Source organism: Polyodon spathula, chromosome 10 (genome assembly GCF_017654505.1).
Source record: "Polyodon spathula isolate WHYD16114869_AA chromosome 10, ASM1765450v1, whole genome shotgun sequence".
NCBI lineage: Eukaryota > Metazoa > Chordata > Actinopteri > Acipenseriformes > Polyodontidae > Polyodon > Polyodon spathula.
Window position 1 is genome coordinate 33,972,477 of NC_054543.1, and position 19,788 is coordinate 33,992,264.

General features: G+C 36.0%; 1 protein-coding gene across 1 annotated transcript in view; it reads left to right on the forward strand.

The window, feature by feature from the left end:
• Positions 1 to 19,788, forward strand: part of LOC121322168 (collagen alpha-1(III) chain-like) — a 44,863-nt gene that overhangs the window by 15,389 nt on the left and 9,686 nt on the right. Inside the window, exons 2-36 of the mRNA XM_041261741.1 lie at positions 100 to 317; positions 1,069 to 1,116; positions 1,652 to 1,750; positions 1,936 to 2,016; positions 2,116 to 2,160; positions 4,472 to 4,525; positions 4,824 to 4,877; positions 5,311 to 5,364; positions 5,940 to 5,993; positions 6,153 to 6,206; positions 6,937 to 6,981; positions 7,272 to 7,325; positions 7,577 to 7,621; positions 8,065 to 8,118; positions 8,306 to 8,404; positions 8,487 to 8,531; positions 9,892 to 9,990; positions 10,305 to 10,358; positions 10,489 to 10,596; positions 11,082 to 11,135; positions 11,400 to 11,498; positions 11,622 to 11,675; positions 11,951 to 12,049; positions 12,557 to 12,610; positions 12,745 to 12,798; positions 15,097 to 15,150; positions 15,499 to 15,552; positions 15,823 to 15,867; positions 16,172 to 16,270; positions 17,026 to 17,133; positions 17,489 to 17,542; positions 17,931 to 17,984; positions 18,195 to 18,248; positions 18,678 to 18,731; positions 19,452 to 19,559. Coding sequence (XP_041117675.1) covers positions 100 to 317; positions 1,069 to 1,116; positions 1,652 to 1,750; positions 1,936 to 2,016; positions 2,116 to 2,160; positions 4,472 to 4,525; positions 4,824 to 4,877; positions 5,311 to 5,364; positions 5,940 to 5,993; positions 6,153 to 6,206; positions 6,937 to 6,981; positions 7,272 to 7,325; positions 7,577 to 7,621; positions 8,065 to 8,118; positions 8,306 to 8,404; positions 8,487 to 8,531; positions 9,892 to 9,990; positions 10,305 to 10,358; positions 10,489 to 10,596; positions 11,082 to 11,135; positions 11,400 to 11,498; positions 11,622 to 11,675; positions 11,951 to 12,049; positions 12,557 to 12,610; positions 12,745 to 12,798; positions 15,097 to 15,150; positions 15,499 to 15,552; positions 15,823 to 15,867; positions 16,172 to 16,270; positions 17,026 to 17,133; positions 17,489 to 17,542; positions 17,931 to 17,984; positions 18,195 to 18,248; positions 18,678 to 18,731; positions 19,452 to 19,559 — 2,462 coding nt within the window. The remainder of the gene's footprint in view (positions 1 to 99; positions 318 to 1,068; positions 1,117 to 1,651; positions 1,751 to 1,935; positions 2,017 to 2,115; positions 2,161 to 4,471; positions 4,526 to 4,823; positions 4,878 to 5,310; positions 5,365 to 5,939; positions 5,994 to 6,152; positions 6,207 to 6,936; positions 6,982 to 7,271; positions 7,326 to 7,576; positions 7,622 to 8,064; positions 8,119 to 8,305; positions 8,405 to 8,486; positions 8,532 to 9,891; positions 9,991 to 10,304; positions 10,359 to 10,488; positions 10,597 to 11,081; positions 11,136 to 11,399; positions 11,499 to 11,621; positions 11,676 to 11,950; positions 12,050 to 12,556; positions 12,611 to 12,744; positions 12,799 to 15,096; positions 15,151 to 15,498; positions 15,553 to 15,822; positions 15,868 to 16,171; positions 16,271 to 17,025; positions 17,134 to 17,488; positions 17,543 to 17,930; positions 17,985 to 18,194; positions 18,249 to 18,677; positions 18,732 to 19,451; positions 19,560 to 19,788) is intronic.

Genomic DNA, 19,788 nt, shown 5'->3' on the forward strand with positions numbered 1-19,788 from the left:
AAATGAATTTATGATAACAGTACCTTATTGTGGCCACTGCTTTTAATGAACAGGTCAAGCCCTTGCAGAAACTGAATGCTCTGCTGTTTCCATCCACAGTTGTTTTAGGTACCGGTGCGTGTAGATATGCCGGGCAGGAGTATGCTGACCGAGATGTCTGGAAACCTGAAGCCTGCCAGATTTGTGTGTGTGACTCTGGGTCAGTCCTGTGCGATGATATACTCTGTGATGAAGAACTGAGCGACTGTCCCAACCCTGAAATCCCCTTTGGAGAATGTTGTCCAATTTGTCCTACACCCTCAACCCCAGCTGAACCAGTAAGTAAATTGAACTTGCATAGGATTAATCACACCATGAGTAAAATTCAGTTCTTAAGCACGTACCATAAAGACATCTTGACTTTACTACCGTGGCCATTGTGACAGAAATTTGATTGTAAAAAGGACACATTTTGTTCCAAACTTGTCATATACAGTATGATGTGAAAGTGCCTTTTAAATCTCACCATTGTTTAGAACATTTCCGTTAGGGTATATATTTATTTTAAACATTTTCTTTCATATAAAGTTACAGATTTTTTTTTTTTCAAAATAGGCAGTGTTAATCACGGGTATGTTAAACTGTATAACAGAGCAAGTGTAGTAATAAAATATGTCTTTAAAAAAATAGCTCGCCAAGGCTGTTATTAGTTTAGACTTGACTGTAGACAGCGTTCAATAACTCTTAGTTATTGACAGCATTTTGCATGTTGACGCTCAGGAAACTTTATGCTAATGAGGTGATCGTTAACCTTTCTCACAATTCATTACAAACATGCATTCATAGATGAAAACCATTGGGGCTTAATGATGCATCTGAATTATCTCTTATGAACAGCAACTGCTATTAAATAGGTGGCTATGAACGAAATCTGATCATGTACGCCATGATGTAAATTGAAGAGTAAATCACTCAGTGACCCAAAACCTTATCTGGAGTGCAGACAACAGCTACCTATATAACTGTGCTTGTAATTATGAAATGATTATGTATAATGTCATTTGAAATACTTCTTTCTTTTTTTCTTAGAAGCCTCCACCAAACGGCAATGGTGCAAAGGGAGAAAAGGGAGACCCGGTAAGAAATATATATTTACAAATCAAAATACATAAAACTAACCCCTTTCCCAGCGGCTGATGTGGGTGTTAAATACAGTGTGACTTTGTATTTTATTAAAGTGTATGAAGTGAACTACATTGTGAAAATGAATCAATCATGCTTTACTAACACACAATTCAGACCGGAACAATAAACAATATTCTGTTTGCAACAAAAGAAACTGGGACACATAAACATTCAAGAACACAAAGGTCTCTAAATCAGAACTACAGTAAGTAACTGTTTTCTTGTCACATATTGACAAACAAAACTTCATAGATTCAGGGACCTTTTACATTATGGAATACAAAACCATTCAGTGAAATAGAGTGGAAATCTAAATCCATCCATCTATAAATCAACAGGTTATTTGATGTCTACTTATGTAGTTCTCTTACGGGAAACAGCCAGTAGTCAAAAACATTCTTAATGAGAATTAAGAAAAAAATCTGTGTTTGGGGATTCTAAGGCAATATGATTATACATTTTTATTGTTGTTGTTTTTTTTGTGTAGGGTTTACCTGGCATTCCTGGTCAGCCAGGACTTCCTGGTCCTCCTGGATCACCTGGAGTTTGTCCAGATTGTAGGGAGTCCAGCGTCACTGGGGGAGTGGTGAGTATTGTTTTACTTTTATGGCTTCCAATCAGTTAGATAGGTTTGTAACAAAATTGCACAAAAAAAGCACAAATATCTGGATGACTTATTAAGGAAAATATTAGTAGTTATATTTATCATCAGTAGCATTTATCAACAAAAACACTAGAAAAAAAAAAAAAAATTGTTTTGTTTTTTTATAGCAAACCTTCCGTCCTGCGTATGATGTCAAATCTGATGGAAAATATAGTGGTGGTATTACATATGACACGGCACTACTACCTGTAAGATATGCCTTGTTACATACAATAAAATTATTTATTTTATTTTATTTTCCTGTTTTATTTTTTATTTCATGATTTCAAATTTCTTGTTAATTTTAGGGTCCCCCAGGTCCACCTGGACAAGCTGGAAGACCTGGTGCCCCTGTAAGTACTAGATATAATATCTCTATGGTTGTCTTTTACACTTTCTTCATACGTAAGTAAGTAAGCTCCATAACACACACTTAAATTATAGAAGCCATCAGCACTTAGTGTCGTGGTACACGTTGGCAAGGCAGTAAAAATATGTATGTCGTCCTACTACTTCAAGTGTTGGTGATGGGCAACAGTACCCAGTATACAGAAATAAGAATGTTAATTTGCACAGGTTTGGTTAATTTGTGACATAGGTAGGAGAATAGATACCAACCCGCCCATAGACAAACAACACCAGCAATGTAATTAAAACAAAATTTATTTAAGGTATTACAATGATTTAAAAAAAAACAAAAAAAAAAAAAAAACAATTAAAACTACCACCCACCAATTAGCTAGGGTGGAAATATCAACATAAAAAGCACTCACCACTGGGCTAGGGTGCAAAGTATCAAAATAAAGAAAGAAAAAATACAACTGGTGGCTCCCGAGTGGTGCATCAAATAAAGGCACTCTGCATGAGGGTAGTATGCACCCTATAGCCTGGACATCACTGGTTCGAGTCTGGGCTATTCCACAGCCGACCGTGGATGGGAGTTTCCAGGAGGCAGCGCTCAATTGGCTGAGCTTCGCTGGGGGGGAGGGGGGGTGTTTAGGTTGGCCAGGGTGTCCTTGGCTCACAGCGCACTAGCGACCTCTGTAGTTTGGCTGGGTGCCAGCGAACTTGCCTGTAAGCTGCCCAGAGCTGCGTTGTCCTCCGACGCTGTAACTCCTGGGAGGCTGCATGGTGAATCCGCAGTGTGTAGAGAAGCGGTTGGCTTACGGCACACACTTTGGAAGACAGTGTGTGTTCGTCTTCGCCGCTCTTGAGTCAGTGCAGGGATGGTAGTGGTGAGCTGAGCCTAAATAATAATTGGGCATTTCAAATTGGCAGAAAATAACAAAAAGTAATTGGCAACGACTAAATTAAAAATAAATAAATAAATAAATAAATAAAAATACAACTGGCAGTATAGAGGCTACGCCCCGCAGGACTCTAGCCAAGCTGTCCACTTCCAGGTTCAGTACATCGGCGTGATGGCAAGGTCCAGTAGTTCTCAGGGCTCCGGAGAGGCAAAGAAACAAAACATTGGTAAAAAGACTTTAAAAACGATAGGTCACTTGCCGTCTCCTCTTCCCCCTTTACCAAGTTGGTACTAAAATGGCCGTCTAAAACACACACTCATCTGAAATGCCTCATTAAAACCCATTATAAATTCCAGTAAAAGAGCTCTTTCTCTAGAAACACTAAAATACCATTTAAATAATAAAAACAGTCAGGATAAAACAGGGTTAAAACTAACTTAACAGGAGTGACGAATGTCAATGGAAATAAAATGGCTGTACATGTACACTACAAACTCCACTTCCCTTTGTGAACAGTGGACCTTCTCCTTGTTCAGGGTAGTTCCAGTGCCTCTGCATCTCCAGCCAAGTCCAGATCCCAAAGGATTTACCACACTTCTTCCTCCTGCTCTCTGCCTCTTCTGCTGCTGCTAGTCCCTTTCTTCAATCTCTTCCAGTTCCTTCTTCATAGGTTTTCTGCTTGCGTTTCTTGTGCTGCTGCTGTGTGCCTGCTTATAAATGGGGTTAACTCCTCCCCTCTAACCTCCCCACCAATGCATAGGTCTTGTGGTAGCACTTCACCTTGCCTGCTCAAACAAACTACAGTTCCCAACAGCCTTTGCTTCCAGAGTTCTTTCACTTTCTGTGGTCCCCTTCTCACAGCCCTGTGCTCCATACACAATACATTTCTACAATGTGCTCTGTGTCAAAAGAATAAGGAGAGTTATACTAAAAATATATATTTATAAAAGTGATCAAAAGTAAATAAAGAAATAATATAAAGAGTGCAAAACAAGAAAACACACACACATACTTATTTATTATATGACAAAAATAATAATAGTGTTTAACTGGGGCTTTACAAGGGGGCCAGTGTCACTGCGTGACACTTAGGAAAGCAACAGGAAGCCGTAGAGCCAGTTGGATTGCATTGAAGCATATCCCTTTCAGAGATTGAAGGGTTTCTCTTTCAGGGATTGATGTGTATCTGTTTCAGGGATTGAAGAAGTAGTATGCTAATGCTTTTCGTTTACCAACTTGCATAACAGCAATTAAGATCCATGTTGGAACCCTAACAATACACAAACACAATAAAACATTGACGAATAGAGCAACATCTGGGGTGAATCAGAGACAAATGTACCCAGAAAGTAGGGGCCAAGGCTGGCTATTAGAAACTGTATCAAGCCAACTTTCCTTTCTTGTGCCAATACAGGGTTCTCATGGGTATCAGGGACCTCCCGGTGAGCCTGGACAGCAAGGATCAAGTGTAAGTACTTTAGTTTATCGGTTTGTGTTTCGTACGCACCACAGAAGTGTAATTGCCATTTTTTTCTAGATTTAGTAATGCCTGTCTGTTCCTAGTGTTGTTATACATTGTTTGCTGTAATCACATTTAATCAAATGGTGTTTGTAATTTTGACAGTGGGGTAAACAGTATTGTCCTGCAACAAAGGCCTGAATTAAATCAAAGTTCATGGGACTTTGTGGGTAATTAAGTGATTTTAAAAATGTGATGTACAAAAACTAATACTAACAAGTTTGGAAACGTGTTTTTTTTTTGGTAGGGACCACCTGGTCCTCCAGGACCCATGGGCTTAATTGGCCCTTCTGGAAAAGATGTAAGCACACAAACTTATTACTCATGAAAAAAAGAAACAAAAACATAATATAAAAATGCACACTCTTATCTAGAATCAAGCAATAATAGTGTATTAGTGCTGTTAGAACTTCTATGTACTGGATGAGACATAATAATTCATAGCACGTTTAAATTCTAAAAGCATTTATTGAGTAATTTAACCCCATAAACAGAGTGACATGCACAGACATATCTTGTATAAATATCTGCACAACGGAGCCTGTGCATTAAGTAACAACAATACTACCAGCTGTTAATGAGCTGATAGATGACACTCAATAGTGCTGACTGTAATTATAACTTTTGTCTAACTTTATTTTTATTTTTAGTGCTCTCCTATTTGTAGGTATTTAGCACACCTTACTGAAGTTGTCATACATTAAACTACTGTATTGCCTTTATCTTCTCATTAGGGTGAACCTGGAAGGCCTGGCAGACCTGGTGATCAGGGGCTCCAAGGATTGCCGGTAACATGTGAAAAACATGACTTCTGAACTCAGTTATACATTCTGAGGTCAAACTTAGGCAAGCAGACACCAATTGAGGCATTAGCTGAAAACTATTTGTATGAATAACAGGGTCGGTTTGATCAACCTATACTTTATGAACAGCGGTGGGATAATCCACAGCTGGATCTTGTAGATGTAGTCCCTATTACAAGATATGCAAACAGTACTATTGAATGACACAGAAAGCATTTATTGGTACACTTTCAAATTCCAAGGAAGTTACACGCTCACCAGTGTCATTAATCAGTAATATAAACAAACTTACCATTTTACTTTAAAGATTACAAATATTTCTGTGTAGTAATAACAAAAACTAAAAAATAGTATTCATATTAGTTTATCTCTGAGTTAATTTTTGCCACCTGGTTGCCAATTGCCAAATTCATTACTTCGATCTTTAGGGGTGATTTTTATCGTTTTCGGCATCTTCAATCAGCTTGATGATGGGATTCTTTAACCTGGAATTCACTATTGGATCAGCAGGTGAAGTGTCGTATAAGTACTATAACATCAATCTGTTTTTATTTCTTTAGGGTATGAAGGGACCTAATGGAATGCCTGGCTTTCCTGGCATGAAGGGTCACAGAGTAAGTAAAGTGCCTTTGTTCATTATATACTTAGGACTATTGAAATGATCTTTCATAGTGGCGGATCATAATTTAGATCTTTCGAATTAGGACCTTGTTTGGATTTTTACGAGTCTTATAATAACTTCTGACTAACATGATCTGTGTTGCTTCTTCTAGGGTTTTGATGGACGAGATGGGAGTAAAGGTGATTCTGGTGTTGCTGGAGCTAAGGTATATTAAGTGTATTGATTGGCTTTAACATTCATTCTACTACTGTTTTCTCTCATTGCCAAAAAAGAACTTTGAACATCTACCAATGTGTTTTCGCATTAACGCAACACTGTTTATACACAGTGCCAACACTATATGCTATGCTCAGAAGTATCTATGCTATAGGTCCAAACTGAAAACAAGGATTCTCATTACCTCTTTGGTGGTCAAAGTGAAAAGAACACAGGTGGTTGAGTTGGTTTAGCGACATGAAAGCATCATTTGGCCACTTTTGATTCACCCTATTTCCCTTACTCACTTTATCGCCTGGTACTCAATTCCCACTAATCTTTATAGCTGTCCCTTATCTAAAGAAAAAAGTAATTTTTGTATTGGTTTTCAAATTAATACAGCTGTTCAAAAGCTGCTGACATAAAGTACATCCTGTTCACACTAAGTACTGTGTGATCATCAGGTTTTTAAAATAACATTAAAATAAATTATTTGAATAACATGGTTTCAATTCAAGCTCATAGCACATTATTTAGGTAGTGTGAATTGGGTATTACAGATTTAACAAATAATTGCTAAGTGAAATTAAGTGATAATTGACAAAACAGTGCTAATTCAGTTCTCTTCTTGAATGCAGTTTTAATAATGTTAAGGAAAAAAAACAGGACAAATGGGTATACTTATGATAAATATTATACCAATATTATTACATGACAATGCCCTTCTTTAATATTTAAAGGGGGAAGCTGGCGTCCCTGGGAATAATGGGCAACCAGGACCAGTGGTAAGTTTTAGATTCAATTTATTTTTACTTTTACCTGGACATAACATTTTTAAGCACTCAGAGTTTGCTACTCCCGTTGATAGTATGTATATGTTGAAACAACATACCAGTAAGTCAATTATTATAAACTGTTGACGAAAATGGATGGTACATATTATATTATCACAGTACTATTGTACTTATGCTATACATAATCAGCCCTTGTTATGAATACTTTACTGCTAAGGTGATATGGTAACTGTTATCTATATTGTATTTTTTAATTGTATTCTAAAACTCTTTATTTATAGGGCCAACGAGGACCCCCCGGAGAGAGGGGACGCAATGGACTTCCAGGACCTGCAGTAAGTAATATATTAGCCACCTTTTCAACAGAAAATAATTATATGGCTGAGGAAAACAACTAATACCATTAATAATAATAACACAATAATGAACTTGTTTTAAAGTGTTATTTATAAACATATTTGACAGTATGTGGGTAAAGAGTATACTCTAGTTAAGAGGCGTTGTCTTTCCTAGGCTGTGATGTGATAATGGCATGCTGTTTTTATCCTGTTTTATTCAAAGAGCTTTCATTCATGTTTGTTTATAGGGTTCACGTGGAAATGATGGATCTCCTGGATCGCCTGGATCACCTGTAAATATGCTAAGTGGAAAATTTCGACGATTGCCTTTGGCCATAACAGAGTATCTTTATACGATATATTTGGCATATAGAACATCTATTAAATTAGTATATAATATTGTGTGTAACATATGTTCTTTTTATTTGTTTAATATATGATGGAATATTACTTCTATATATATAGATATATTATATGTATCAATATTATCTTATGTGTGTTTACACAGCACATGAATACTACACTATAAAACAGAAGAAACATTTTAACGCAATTTTGTATCTTTTGTATCATTTTATCATATCCTAGATTTCCAAGTTTTGAAAATACAGTGTCAATCAAAAATTACATTGATTAAAGTGCCTATGGCTTCCATTTACATGGGGCATAACTGTAATTAGGTTTATGTAGTTTTTCTACGTCGTATAACATATACTTTTTATTTGACTTTATTCAGGGTAACCCTGGTCCCCCTGGTACTGCTGGATTCTCTGGTGGGCCAGGTCCTAAGGTATGTAAATGCGTACTTGTATTTGTATTACACTAGACACACATTTGTGTTTACATATTCTAACAATGATGACTCAACTCTTAAACAACGTGGGATAATGATAACAGATCGCTTGTATGTTAATACTGTTAAGTGCAATGAGTTTTTCTCTATATTATTTTGCTCTTTCTTTTAATGTGACTTGCAGGGTGAAAATGGCTCCCCTGGTTCTCGCGGCAATGATGGTACCCCTGGAGCAAGAGGCGAGCCTGGGCCACAGGGCCATGCTGGTGTTGCAGGGTCTCCTGTAAGTAAATGGCTCTGTTATTACAATGTATATAAAACAGTAATTGACGCTGGGTTATAAACTCTGCAATTCTGTTTACCAGGGGATGCCTGGCAAGGATGGCTCAGCTGGTCCAAAAGGTGGAGTTGTAAGTATCTTTTTTTTTAATTTGAACTGTGACCTAAGTATCCCTTTTTGACACTTATTTTAAATAATACATATAAATGTAGAAAAATGTGTTATAATATATCATATTATACTTCATCTTTGTGAAGATGATATAGAAGGTAATGTAAAAGATATTCATACACTTTGAGAGGCTTATCTAGGATTCAAGGTTCTTGTTAGTATTCTGTGAGGAATGAAGAGTTTTAAAAATCATTGTTTCGTACAGTATACAGCACTTCCCATTCTTATTCTCTCCACTTCTGCACCAAAGTGTAAGGGAACTCAAGTCAGGCTCAATTGCAGTGAAGCTGCATTGCTGCTTGAAATGCAAATGTAATATTTTTTATTCCAGCAAATGCACTAGATAGTTTTTTTGCTGGAATGTATAGTATGGTGAAAAAAAAGAACCCCCTACAAACCAATAAAAAACACTTACAAATTAGAAGAAAAAAAATCACATATCCTGGTTTATTTTATTGGTCATGATTACCATGGTAAAATCAACATCCCCCCCCCTCCCTCCCCTGGGGGTTGGGAATTTTTTATTAGTTTTTTTATATAGGGGGGGTATTTATTTTAGGGATATTTAAGGGTTATTATATATTATTATTTTAGAGGGTTTGATTTAGATAGGTTTTTGTATTTTAGATTGTATTTGTTTTGTTAGGGTGGGTATATAGGGGGAGGGTGGGGTTTTTTATTTATTTTAGTTTTTTTTAGTTTTTAGGGGACTGGGGGGGGGGGGGGGGGGTTCATGGGGGAAGATATTTAATTGGATAAAAATGGGGATTTCATTTTCATGATGACAGTAAAACTGACTATTTTAAGGGATGTTAAATAATCTCTTTTAATGACTCACCTGATTCTGTTTAGCCAGCTATACAGCTTGGTTCCACTTGCCGATGGAAAACAGGTTGAACTCACTGCAACATGAGCTTGGGGATCAGCGCCATGTATGGCAGTGGGTTGGAAAACTTTTGAGTCTGTTATTAGTCCTATCGAGACCATTATCTAGAAATGAATACCATAAGACTTTAAACTTATTTCAATACCCTAACCCGACTGGGTATAGTTTTACACATTACATGTTTTGTTTTTATTTTAATTAAACAATGGTAAACTGATATTTACATTTTTTTTTTTTTTAGAGCTAAACCAATTATTACGGTAAAATATATTTTAAGGTTAAAATGACTGTTTCATTTTAATTAATGTAAAATAGATTTCTATATCCCACCAAAGTGCTGCAGATGTTAGGGGTGAAATCCATTGTTTATTAAGAATATTTTATGATTTGCTTTTTTGAGTAGTGAATTTGCTAACATATTCTATCATTTTAGGGTCCAGCTGGTATACCTGGAGCTCCTGGGATGCCAGGAGGATCTGGCCAACCTGGTCCACCTGGCTCAAACGGCACACCTGGATTAAAAGGAGCCGCGGTACAACTATGTTTCTTGTGTTAAACTTCACTGTAGTTCTTTAGGAAGAGTTACCTGTACCCAGTCTGATCTTTAGCCTGACCACATATACTTCAACTCTAGTGGCATCATGCAGTGAGGTCTTCTGCCTATAACTGATACTGAGACACTGGTACTAAATACAATGGTTTACATGAAAGTGAGAGTTTCCTATGCTATTTTCATAGCATTTCTAGTGCTAAATTTCATTTTGAGAAACTGAATTTTAATGCAATATGTAAACCTCACTAATGTGTTTCAAAAGTGTTCTAATCACGTAATTATTATTTGTATAGGGTGAACCCGGCAAAGCTGGTGCAAATGGAGAAACAGGTCCTAAGGGAGAAGCGGTATGTTTCTAAACATTTTTTAAAATATATTTTAAAGAAATGTGTGCATCCATCCTTTGAACAATTTGTTGAGCTGAGACCCATGTAACAGACATATTCTTTATTAATGCACTGTGTTTCTTTCTCCTAGGGTATCGCTGGTGCTCAAGGTCCTGCTGGACCACCTGGATTAGATGGCTCGAAAGGTCAACCTGGTGAGCCAGGTGCAAATGGCCTTCCTGGTTCTCCTGGAGAGAGAGTAAGATGCCTCACAATGGGAAAAAAAAACAATGATTTTGCAGAATTGCCATGTATAGATTATTTAACACACCTCCAATATTTCCCTCTGTTCTACATACTGTACTTTGGTTTCTATTTGAGGTTTAATACCTACCTGTAGCATCCATCATAAAATGATTAAGAAAGACAAAGTTTGACCAACCAGCACTCTTACTGTAGAGTCCCTATTTAAAGTGGTTTGATCTTGGTCTGTTGCTAATGGAAATAAACAGAACAGATTTTAGCTCGGTTCCAGTGGCCGATGAAAAACAGTCCAAACATGCTACAACATAAACAGAAACACTCTTTTTCTGAGCTTGGGGATCACATTTTTTGTATTTAAACAAAAAAAGGTTCCTCGGATAGTTTGGTCCATCAGCTTATCTATCTTTACTTGTTTATATATTTATTTAATCATTTCATAGTTGGATCATTTGTTTATTTATTTATTTTTCCTGTTGCTAGGGTAACCCTGGTTTCCATGGCCCAGCTGGAGGAAATGGTCTTCCTGGTGATAAGGTAAATAACAACTCAAAACACATCCATTTAGCTACATACCAACACTTTGTGTATTTCATTCAAAAAATGCATTACTGCATCATTATTAAGAACATACATAATTTATTTTTATTTATTTTTTTGGTTTTATAGAATGGCTCTAACTTGCCATTTTAATGCAAGTTGCCAGGTTCATGATAAAGAATTTGTGTTACACATTATTAATTATTAACAAACGCCAAGCTGGCAGCAGAACGTCTAATAATGTATTCCTTCATTGCTCAGGGTCCTGCAGGAGAGCGTGGCCCAGCAGGTCCTTCTGGCCAGAAAGGAAGCCCTGGTGAACCTGGTAATAATGGCAGCCCTGGCCTTCCTGGAATGAGAGTATGTATGGATTCAAATTTCAAGTTACAGTAGATACGGATAGTACAGCCAAACCTATGCAATATAGTCTTTGTTATCACTGTGTCATAATTCATAAATACATACTGTCATTTTTTTTGTCAGGGGTTGACAGGAAGCCCTGGTAGTCCTGGTTCTAAAGGCAATCCTGGGCCACAGGTAAGCTGGCACCAACCATTTTATACACCATCCTTTATTTCTGTTATTGTGAAACGCCTGATTGGATGTTCATTTCTGTTCTAGTAAACACTTCACCCCGAACAGCCACCAAACAGAACAATAATGTTTCAATGTAAACATTCTCTTGTAAAAAGGGTTTTGCCCTTTAACTGATTCTAAGAGAACTGACTTGCTACTGTAATTGTGCTTGCCCTGTAATGCTGTTTTCAAAATGCCCTCTTCACTCTAAGTTGACCATTGTGTTTTAATAACAGGGTCCTCCTGGTGAATCTGGGCAAAGCGGTCCCCCTGGCAACACAGGACCTAGAGGGTCACCTGGTGTGATGGGCTTCCCTGGTCCTAAGGGTACTGAAGTAAGTACATTGTATCTGTTAGTTGTTTTGCACATTTACTGAGTGTCATTTTTTATCAGATTATCCTGCTAAGACAAAAATCCCTAGATTGTTTAAGTTTTTCAATATAAACAGAGGAAGAAATATGTAATCTGAAAAATAAAGTCAGTATTTAAAGGCTGGCAATTCCCTGTATTATTTTTATTTTCATTGGTAAAATGTACTTTTAGATTATATTTTAAATGTAGCAACACCATCCTTTTACCTGTTTGTATTCTCTCCTTATATGTATAGCTTTTTAGTGTTCCCATTTCTAATCATAATTTATAACTGTTAATGGTATAATTAATAACATAATTTAAGATTATATGACCACTTATCATAAACAAAAGAGTTACTTGGAGTTATTTGTGAAAACTCTTAAAGTGTTAAGTGTAATTCAATTTTTAAACATTATTTATGTGTCCAGTTTGCTATTTTGTCTATTTTGTAATGATGTGAAATGTCCAATGTGTGTTTGGTTTTCAGGGTGCTTCTGGTAAGAATGGCGACAAAGGCCCCCCAGGTGTACGTGGACCAGCAGTGAGTACATCTCTTACTGGGTTTAATAACTTATATTTGTGTGTGTGTGTGTGTGTGTGTGTGTGTGTGTGTGTGTGTGTGTGTGTGTGTGTGTGTTTAAACTTACTATACATTTTACTTGTGTCGTCTAAAAGGGTGAAAATGGAAAGAATGGTGATCCTGGTCGCCAAGGTCCACCTGGCAGTGCTGTAAGTATGAATTAAAACTATTTACATTTTAAATGATTCATTCTTTAATAACCCACTCAAACTTTTGTGGTGTTTTATGTCATGTGTGTAAAAAATGTTAATAAATACAAGGAGTATTATTAGTAAATTTGATTAAAATAATAGACAAAAAGTTACATAAATAAAGTGATGCGTATATATATATATATATATATATATATATATATATATATATATATATATATATATATATATATATATATATATACAGTGTTGTGCAAAAGTTTTAGGCAGGTGTGAAAAAATGCTGTAAAGTAAGAATGCTTTCAAAAATAGACATGTTAATAGTTTATATTTATCAATTAACAAAATGCAAAGTGAGTGAACAGAAGAAAAATCTAAATTAAATTCATATTTGGTGTGACCACCCTTTGTCTTCAAAACAGCATCAGTTCTTTTAGGTACACTTGCATAAAGTCTGGGATTTTGTAGGCATATAGTCAGGTGTATGATTAAACAATTATACCAAATGGGTGCTAATGATCATCAATTCAATATGTAGGTTGAAACACAATCATTAACTGAAACAGAAACAGCTGTGTAGGAGGAATAAAACTGGGTGAGGAACAGCCAAACTCAGCTAACAAGGTGAGGTTGCTGAAGACAGTTTACTGTCAAAAGTCATACAGCATGGCAAGACTGAGCACAGCAACAAGACATAAGGTAGTTATACTATATAAGCAAGGTCTCTCCCAGGCAGAAATTTCAAGGCAGACAGGGGTTTCCAGATGTGCTGTACAAGCTCCTTTGAAGAAGCACAAAGAAATGGGCAACATTGAGGACCATAGACGCAGTGGTCGGCCAAGGAAACTTACTGCAGCAGATGAAAGACACATCATACTTACTTCCCTTCGCAATTGGAAGATGTCCAGCAATGCCATCAGCTCAGAATTGGCAGAAAACAGTGGGACCCTGGTACACCCATCTACTGTCCGGATAAGTGTTTTCAGAAGTGGTCTTCATGGAAGACTTGCGGCCAAAAAGCCATACCTCTGACGTGGAAACAAGGCCAAGCGACTCAACTATGCACGAAAACACAGGAACTGGGGTGCAGAAAAATGGCAGCAGGTGCTCTGGTGAGTCCAAATTTGAAATATTTGGCTGTAGCAGAAGGCAGTTTGTTCACCGAAGGGCTGGAGAGCGGTACACGAATGAATGTCTGCAGGCAACAGTGAAGCATGGTGGAGGTTCCTTGCAAGTTTGGGGCTGCATTTCTGCAAATGGAGTTGGGGATTTGGTCAGAATTAATGGTCTCCTCAATGCTGAGAAGTACAGGCAGATACTTATCCATCATGCAATACCATCAGGGAGGCATCTGATTGGCCCCAAATTTATTCTGCAGCATGACAACGACCCCAAACATACAGCGAAAGTCATTAAGAACTATCTTCAGCGTAAAGAAGAACAAGGAGTCCTGGAAGTGATGGTATGGCCCCCACAGAGCCCTGATCTCAACATCATCGAGTCTGTCTGGGATTACATGAAGAGAGAGAAGCAACTGAGGCTGCCTAAATCCACAGAAGAACTGTGGTTAGTTCTCCAAGATGTTTGGGCCAACCTACCTGCTGAGTTCCTTCAAAAACTGTGTGCAAGTGTACCTAGAAGAATTGATGCTGTTTTGAAGGCAAAGGGTGATCACACCAAATATTGATTTGATGTAGATTTTTCTTCTGTTCACTCACTTTACATTTTGTTAGTTGATAAATATAAACTATTAACATGTCTATTTTTGAAAGCATTCTTACTTTACAGCATTTTTTTCACACCTGCGTAAAACTTTTGCACAGTACTGTGTATATATATATATATATATATATATATATATATATATATATATATATATATATATATATATATATATATATATATATATATATATATATACACATAGCTATGTTAAAAAATAAAATTTATACTACTGATATTTATGCATTGTAAAATTTAGTGTACATAATAGAATCTACTTTTGAGGACGGCAGAGCTTAGTTCAATATATACCTGCTAACAGCAAATGCAGTCATATGCACATCTAAACTTTTTAATAAGTAGTTACACTGTAGTTTGTATGTAATTAAATGTGTAATTACAATCAAATGTCAGTGTAATCACCTGTACTGTATAATATTTAATTTAACTTGAACAGTATATATTGATTGCATTTGTATTTTCCTTATACCAGGAATTCTGATAGTTATTAAGTAAAATTGCTTTTGAAATGAGGATCACCACTAAACATGGCTGGACTGTGTTTCTCTTTAGGGACCCCCTGGTGAAGCAGGAACACAAGGGCCTGCAGGTCCTCCTGGCTTTCAGGTATGATAATATTGTGTATTTTATACTAAATATTGTATTTTGTCATAATTATTAGAATACATTATATAAATTATATTAAATACATTATAAAATAGTGGTTAGACAAACATTAACAGTAAGTAGCGGGGTAATAGATGTAAATATCTGTAATAGAACTTAAATGTTTCAGGATTGATACAGTATTAAAAGTTACCAACTGCATTATATTCCTTCATTAAGGCAAAGCATTAGTTCTTTCAAAGGAATATAATATATTGTTTGTTTTGTTTTTAAAACATCTTAAGAATTTATATACTGTAGCATTGTGTATCAAGTGTTCATTTTAATATTTCCCCCCTCTATCATTAGGGTCTTTCTGGAGCCCCTGGCCCACCAGGAGAGAATGGCAAACCCGGTGAAGCTGTAAGTTTATCTTGACCAAAAAACAGCCCTCATGCAGTATGTCATGTATACAGATACTTGTTTTTAAAAGACACATAGCGATACAGTAAGTTTGTATTACTGAATGCCACATTCCCATACCATGTATTTGTTATAGTAGTACAGTATATATTATGTAAGGGTTTGTGTGTCATTCATTTGGAATGTTATTGTAAGATGTACATTCGAATGGAAACAAATACCGTACACTATGCCTGACTGTAATATGTTTGTTTGTGTGTGTAATTGTAGGGACCCAGTGGTGAGAATGGTGCTCCTGGGGGTCCAGGTGCAAAGGTAAGATTGTAACTATTTTTTATTCTGTATGGAAGAATTCAGATGGGCTTTCATTCATGATACTAGTACAGTAGAAAAAATCCAATGTTGTTCGTTTGTAACAATTTGTATATCTAACCTAATTTATAGTAATGCTCTGACATGGGTAATTATTTTGTTAAATTAACTGTCAAATTCTGATATATATATATATATATATATTATATATAATATATATATATATTATATTATATAATATATATTATAATAACCTTAATACTGTATTCATATAAAACATGTCTCTATAATGTCAATCACATTTTAGGGTGAAATTGGTGTACCAGGAGAGCGTGGTGTTCAAGGTTCGCCAGGTCCACAGGGACCAAGAGGCAACCCAGGCCCAGCTGGTCAAGATGGAGGCAAGGTTTGTGAACAGTCTTAGTTTTACCTGTTGAAAGTCTAAATATTTTTGGAAGTAAGTGTTTGGATATGTGGCCACCCTTTAAAGATAGATTCATTTTAATTTATAAACATGATAAAAAAGAGAGAGTTACCAATATACTGTATATACACACGTGTAATACTAAATAATTTTAGTAACACTTTAGTTTAGGCATCCATTATAAGTGATTATAAACAATCTATATTCATGTTATTAAGTGTGCTACTAACAATTATAGAATATAATTAGACATAAGACATAATAAGACTAGTATTAAAGTATTAAACCCCTTTTTTTGCTGTTGTTTATAATCAGTTATAACAGATATAGTTGGTCTGCTTATCTTTTTAGGTCTGTTTGGCTTTCTATGTTTGACAGTCTATCTGTCTTTTATATGTCTGTCTCACCATATGTATGGGGCTGCTTTGCTTTTGCAGTACAGTTATTATACACTTTTGCAATTGTTATTTTTTTTTTACATTGTTTTTAATCACTTACCTAAACTTCAGTGTTACCTCAATTTTGTGTCATATGAAAATGCTTCTTATAAAGCATTAGTTGCAAGTTTTATAAGCCTGTATTGCTGGAGTTGTGTTACCATTACTAATAGACCGTTGTTGTATTTAACAATCTTGATCACACAGTCATAAATGTAAAATAATTGATTATAACAAATTCTTAACATCGTTTTCAGTAGAATCAGTAGATTACATTTCCAATGTTTTCTTTCTTTTTAGGGTCCTGCAGGCCCCCCTGGCCTTCCTGGCGGTGTTGGCCCTAGTGGTTTACAAGGCATGCCCGGTGAGAGAGGCGGCGCAGGAAATCCTGGACCCAAAGGTGAAAAGGTATGCAGTGGTAAATTTATTCAAGGGGTACATTTTTAAAAAGAGAGTTCCTTAATCTGGTCCCTGATTTTATAGTAAGTAGACCCCTTCTAAATATTACCCAAAGTATATTTGTCCTTTGTGTGAGACAGAGTAACAGTAACAAGTTTCTGCTTTTATCCTATTATTCTCTTTTTTAAGACCAGGGATGAAGTTCCAATACAATGGCCTGAAGAAATGTAATTCTCAGTTATAAGTCAATAGCATTAAAAAAAAGTATTAATCTTTGCTGGTATATATTTAAACTCTTTAGGACTGGCACAATATGTTGTGATTGTTTGTGCTCTTTTCTTGTTTGTATTTCATCCAATAACAGGGAGAACCTGGAGGCCCGGGCTCCGATGGTGCACCTGGAAAGGATGGAGCGAGAGTAAGTGTTAATTTTTTTTTTTTTTTTTTTTAAACATCCACAAATAGTTTACTTATCACAAATGTACCTGGTGGATTCTATAGACAGATCATTTTCAAACTTGAACACACAGTGTGAATTCACTTTTATGCATAGAGATCAGATAAGAAGGAAAGTGGTCATGTACTGTTGGAGTATTGACGGTGTTTATGGTGGAATAAGTGAGGTGATTCAATAGCATTTGAAAACAAAATCTTAAAATTGACTAATGCAATGTTATGTTTTTAAGCATTCACCATGTACTGTAACTGTGTGAAATTAATAAAAAGTATTTTTGCTCAAGGTGGAAGAGCAGGACATACAGTACCAAATCATGTTCATTTGTTTCTTTTGTTTTGTTTTTTAACAGGGTCAGATTGGTGCTATTGGCCCTCCTGGTCCAACTGGTGCTGCTGGTGACAAGGTAGGAATAACAATAAGATACGCAGGGTAAAAAAGAGGATATAGAGTTACTAACCTTAAAACTATAAATAACATGTATCATATTGGTAACCTACAGAGAACAAAATGTATTTCAGTCAACTGTACGTCAGTAACTCTTGTTTTTTTTTTTATAAAGCATGTCTTGAGACAACAAGCCTAGAGTCCACTGATTTGGTTTTTTTAATCTCAGGGTGAAGCTGGCCCTGCCGGTGGTCCTGGCCCTGTTGGTGCTCGTGGTAGTCCTGTAAGTCATAAACCCATTTCACAAGATCAAAAAGCGTTACTGATGTCATAACTATGATCCTTAGAGAGGTTTATACCCAGATTATTTAACATTTAAAATATATTGCATGTATATACAATATGTATAACATGCATGACCAAGCAGTCTTGAGTTATGTCCCTGGTGTAATGTATGCTACCCTACTGTATCAATCACCATAATATGCATACAGGATAGTGACATCTCTATAGAGGGCTATAAGGTAATAATGGAACTCCCTGGTTAATAAATCCTGAGACCAGATGTCAAGGGCATTATTTAAAAAAGGACAGGTGAGCAATGTGACCGGTTGCTGTGTAATACTGCAGATATCCTATGTTACTCGGATGTAATGCACACCTTGTATAGAGCCATTGTTCATTTTGTTTTTATCTATTTCATTTTCTGTAGGGAGAGCGAGGAGAAACAGGTCCACATGGTCCTGCTGGTTTCCCTGGAGCACCTGTAAGTGCAGATTTCATTAAGTTCATTTCATTGTAACAGTTTTAATTCATTTAGAAAAAAGGGATTCCTTTTCTATTTGTCCTTCAGAACGCAGCTGAATATCCTACTTAGTTATTTATTGATAGAAACGATACATAACAATATTTAGGTAACAATAACATATAGAGCAATCCAAACGAAAAGATTGGGTTTCTGATAATGATTTGGTTACTTAAGGAATAGTATTGGTAGTGGGAGAGATATTTCGTTAAGCTTCTTTTTAAATTGCAGTACAGGTAATTACATTCTAGGGACTAAATAATAACATATGTATTACTATTGTACTAACATGTAATAGGTTTTTACTAACACTTAGAGTACATGTATTAGTATATGCACTAGAATTAATTTAATGAATGCTACTAGGCTAACCAGTGATACATTTTGTTATTACAAATAGTGCTTTGTGTGTAATGTATAATTTATGCTACTTAAAATTAAGCATTACCACAAATTCTGTTTAAAATATGCCACTCCCCTTCCTGATTATAGAAATTCTGCTTAATAATAAACATTTTAGTTCCACAATTGATTTACAGATGAACAACCATCGAATGTTCAATTCAAATGAAGGAAAATTAAATTTCTGATCTCTAATACTGTAGTACCTCTAACTCTAAGTACATCCAAGCCATGCTTTCGGCTTGTCCTTGTCCATAAACTGATCTTCTATCAAAACAGGGTCAGCTTGGTGAACCTGGTGGTAAAGGAGAGAGAGGCCCAAGAGGTGAAAGAGGAGAGCATGGTGCCCCGGGAGGGTCAGGTCCTCCTGGTGCCACTGGCCCAGTGGTAAGCTGATGCATGTGTTTGGTTTTTCTCAGTTATTTCTACATCAATTAATCTGAAGTCCTACATGTATCTTCTGCAGCTGGACATACTATTTCTATAACACATATGATTTGTACTGCTGTAGCTATTCTTTAAATTACTTTATACAGTACATTAAACAGGTTAACATAGTGCTGATAATAACCAGTTTTAGTTTGACATGAAAATACTCTGCGGTAGTGTCTTGACA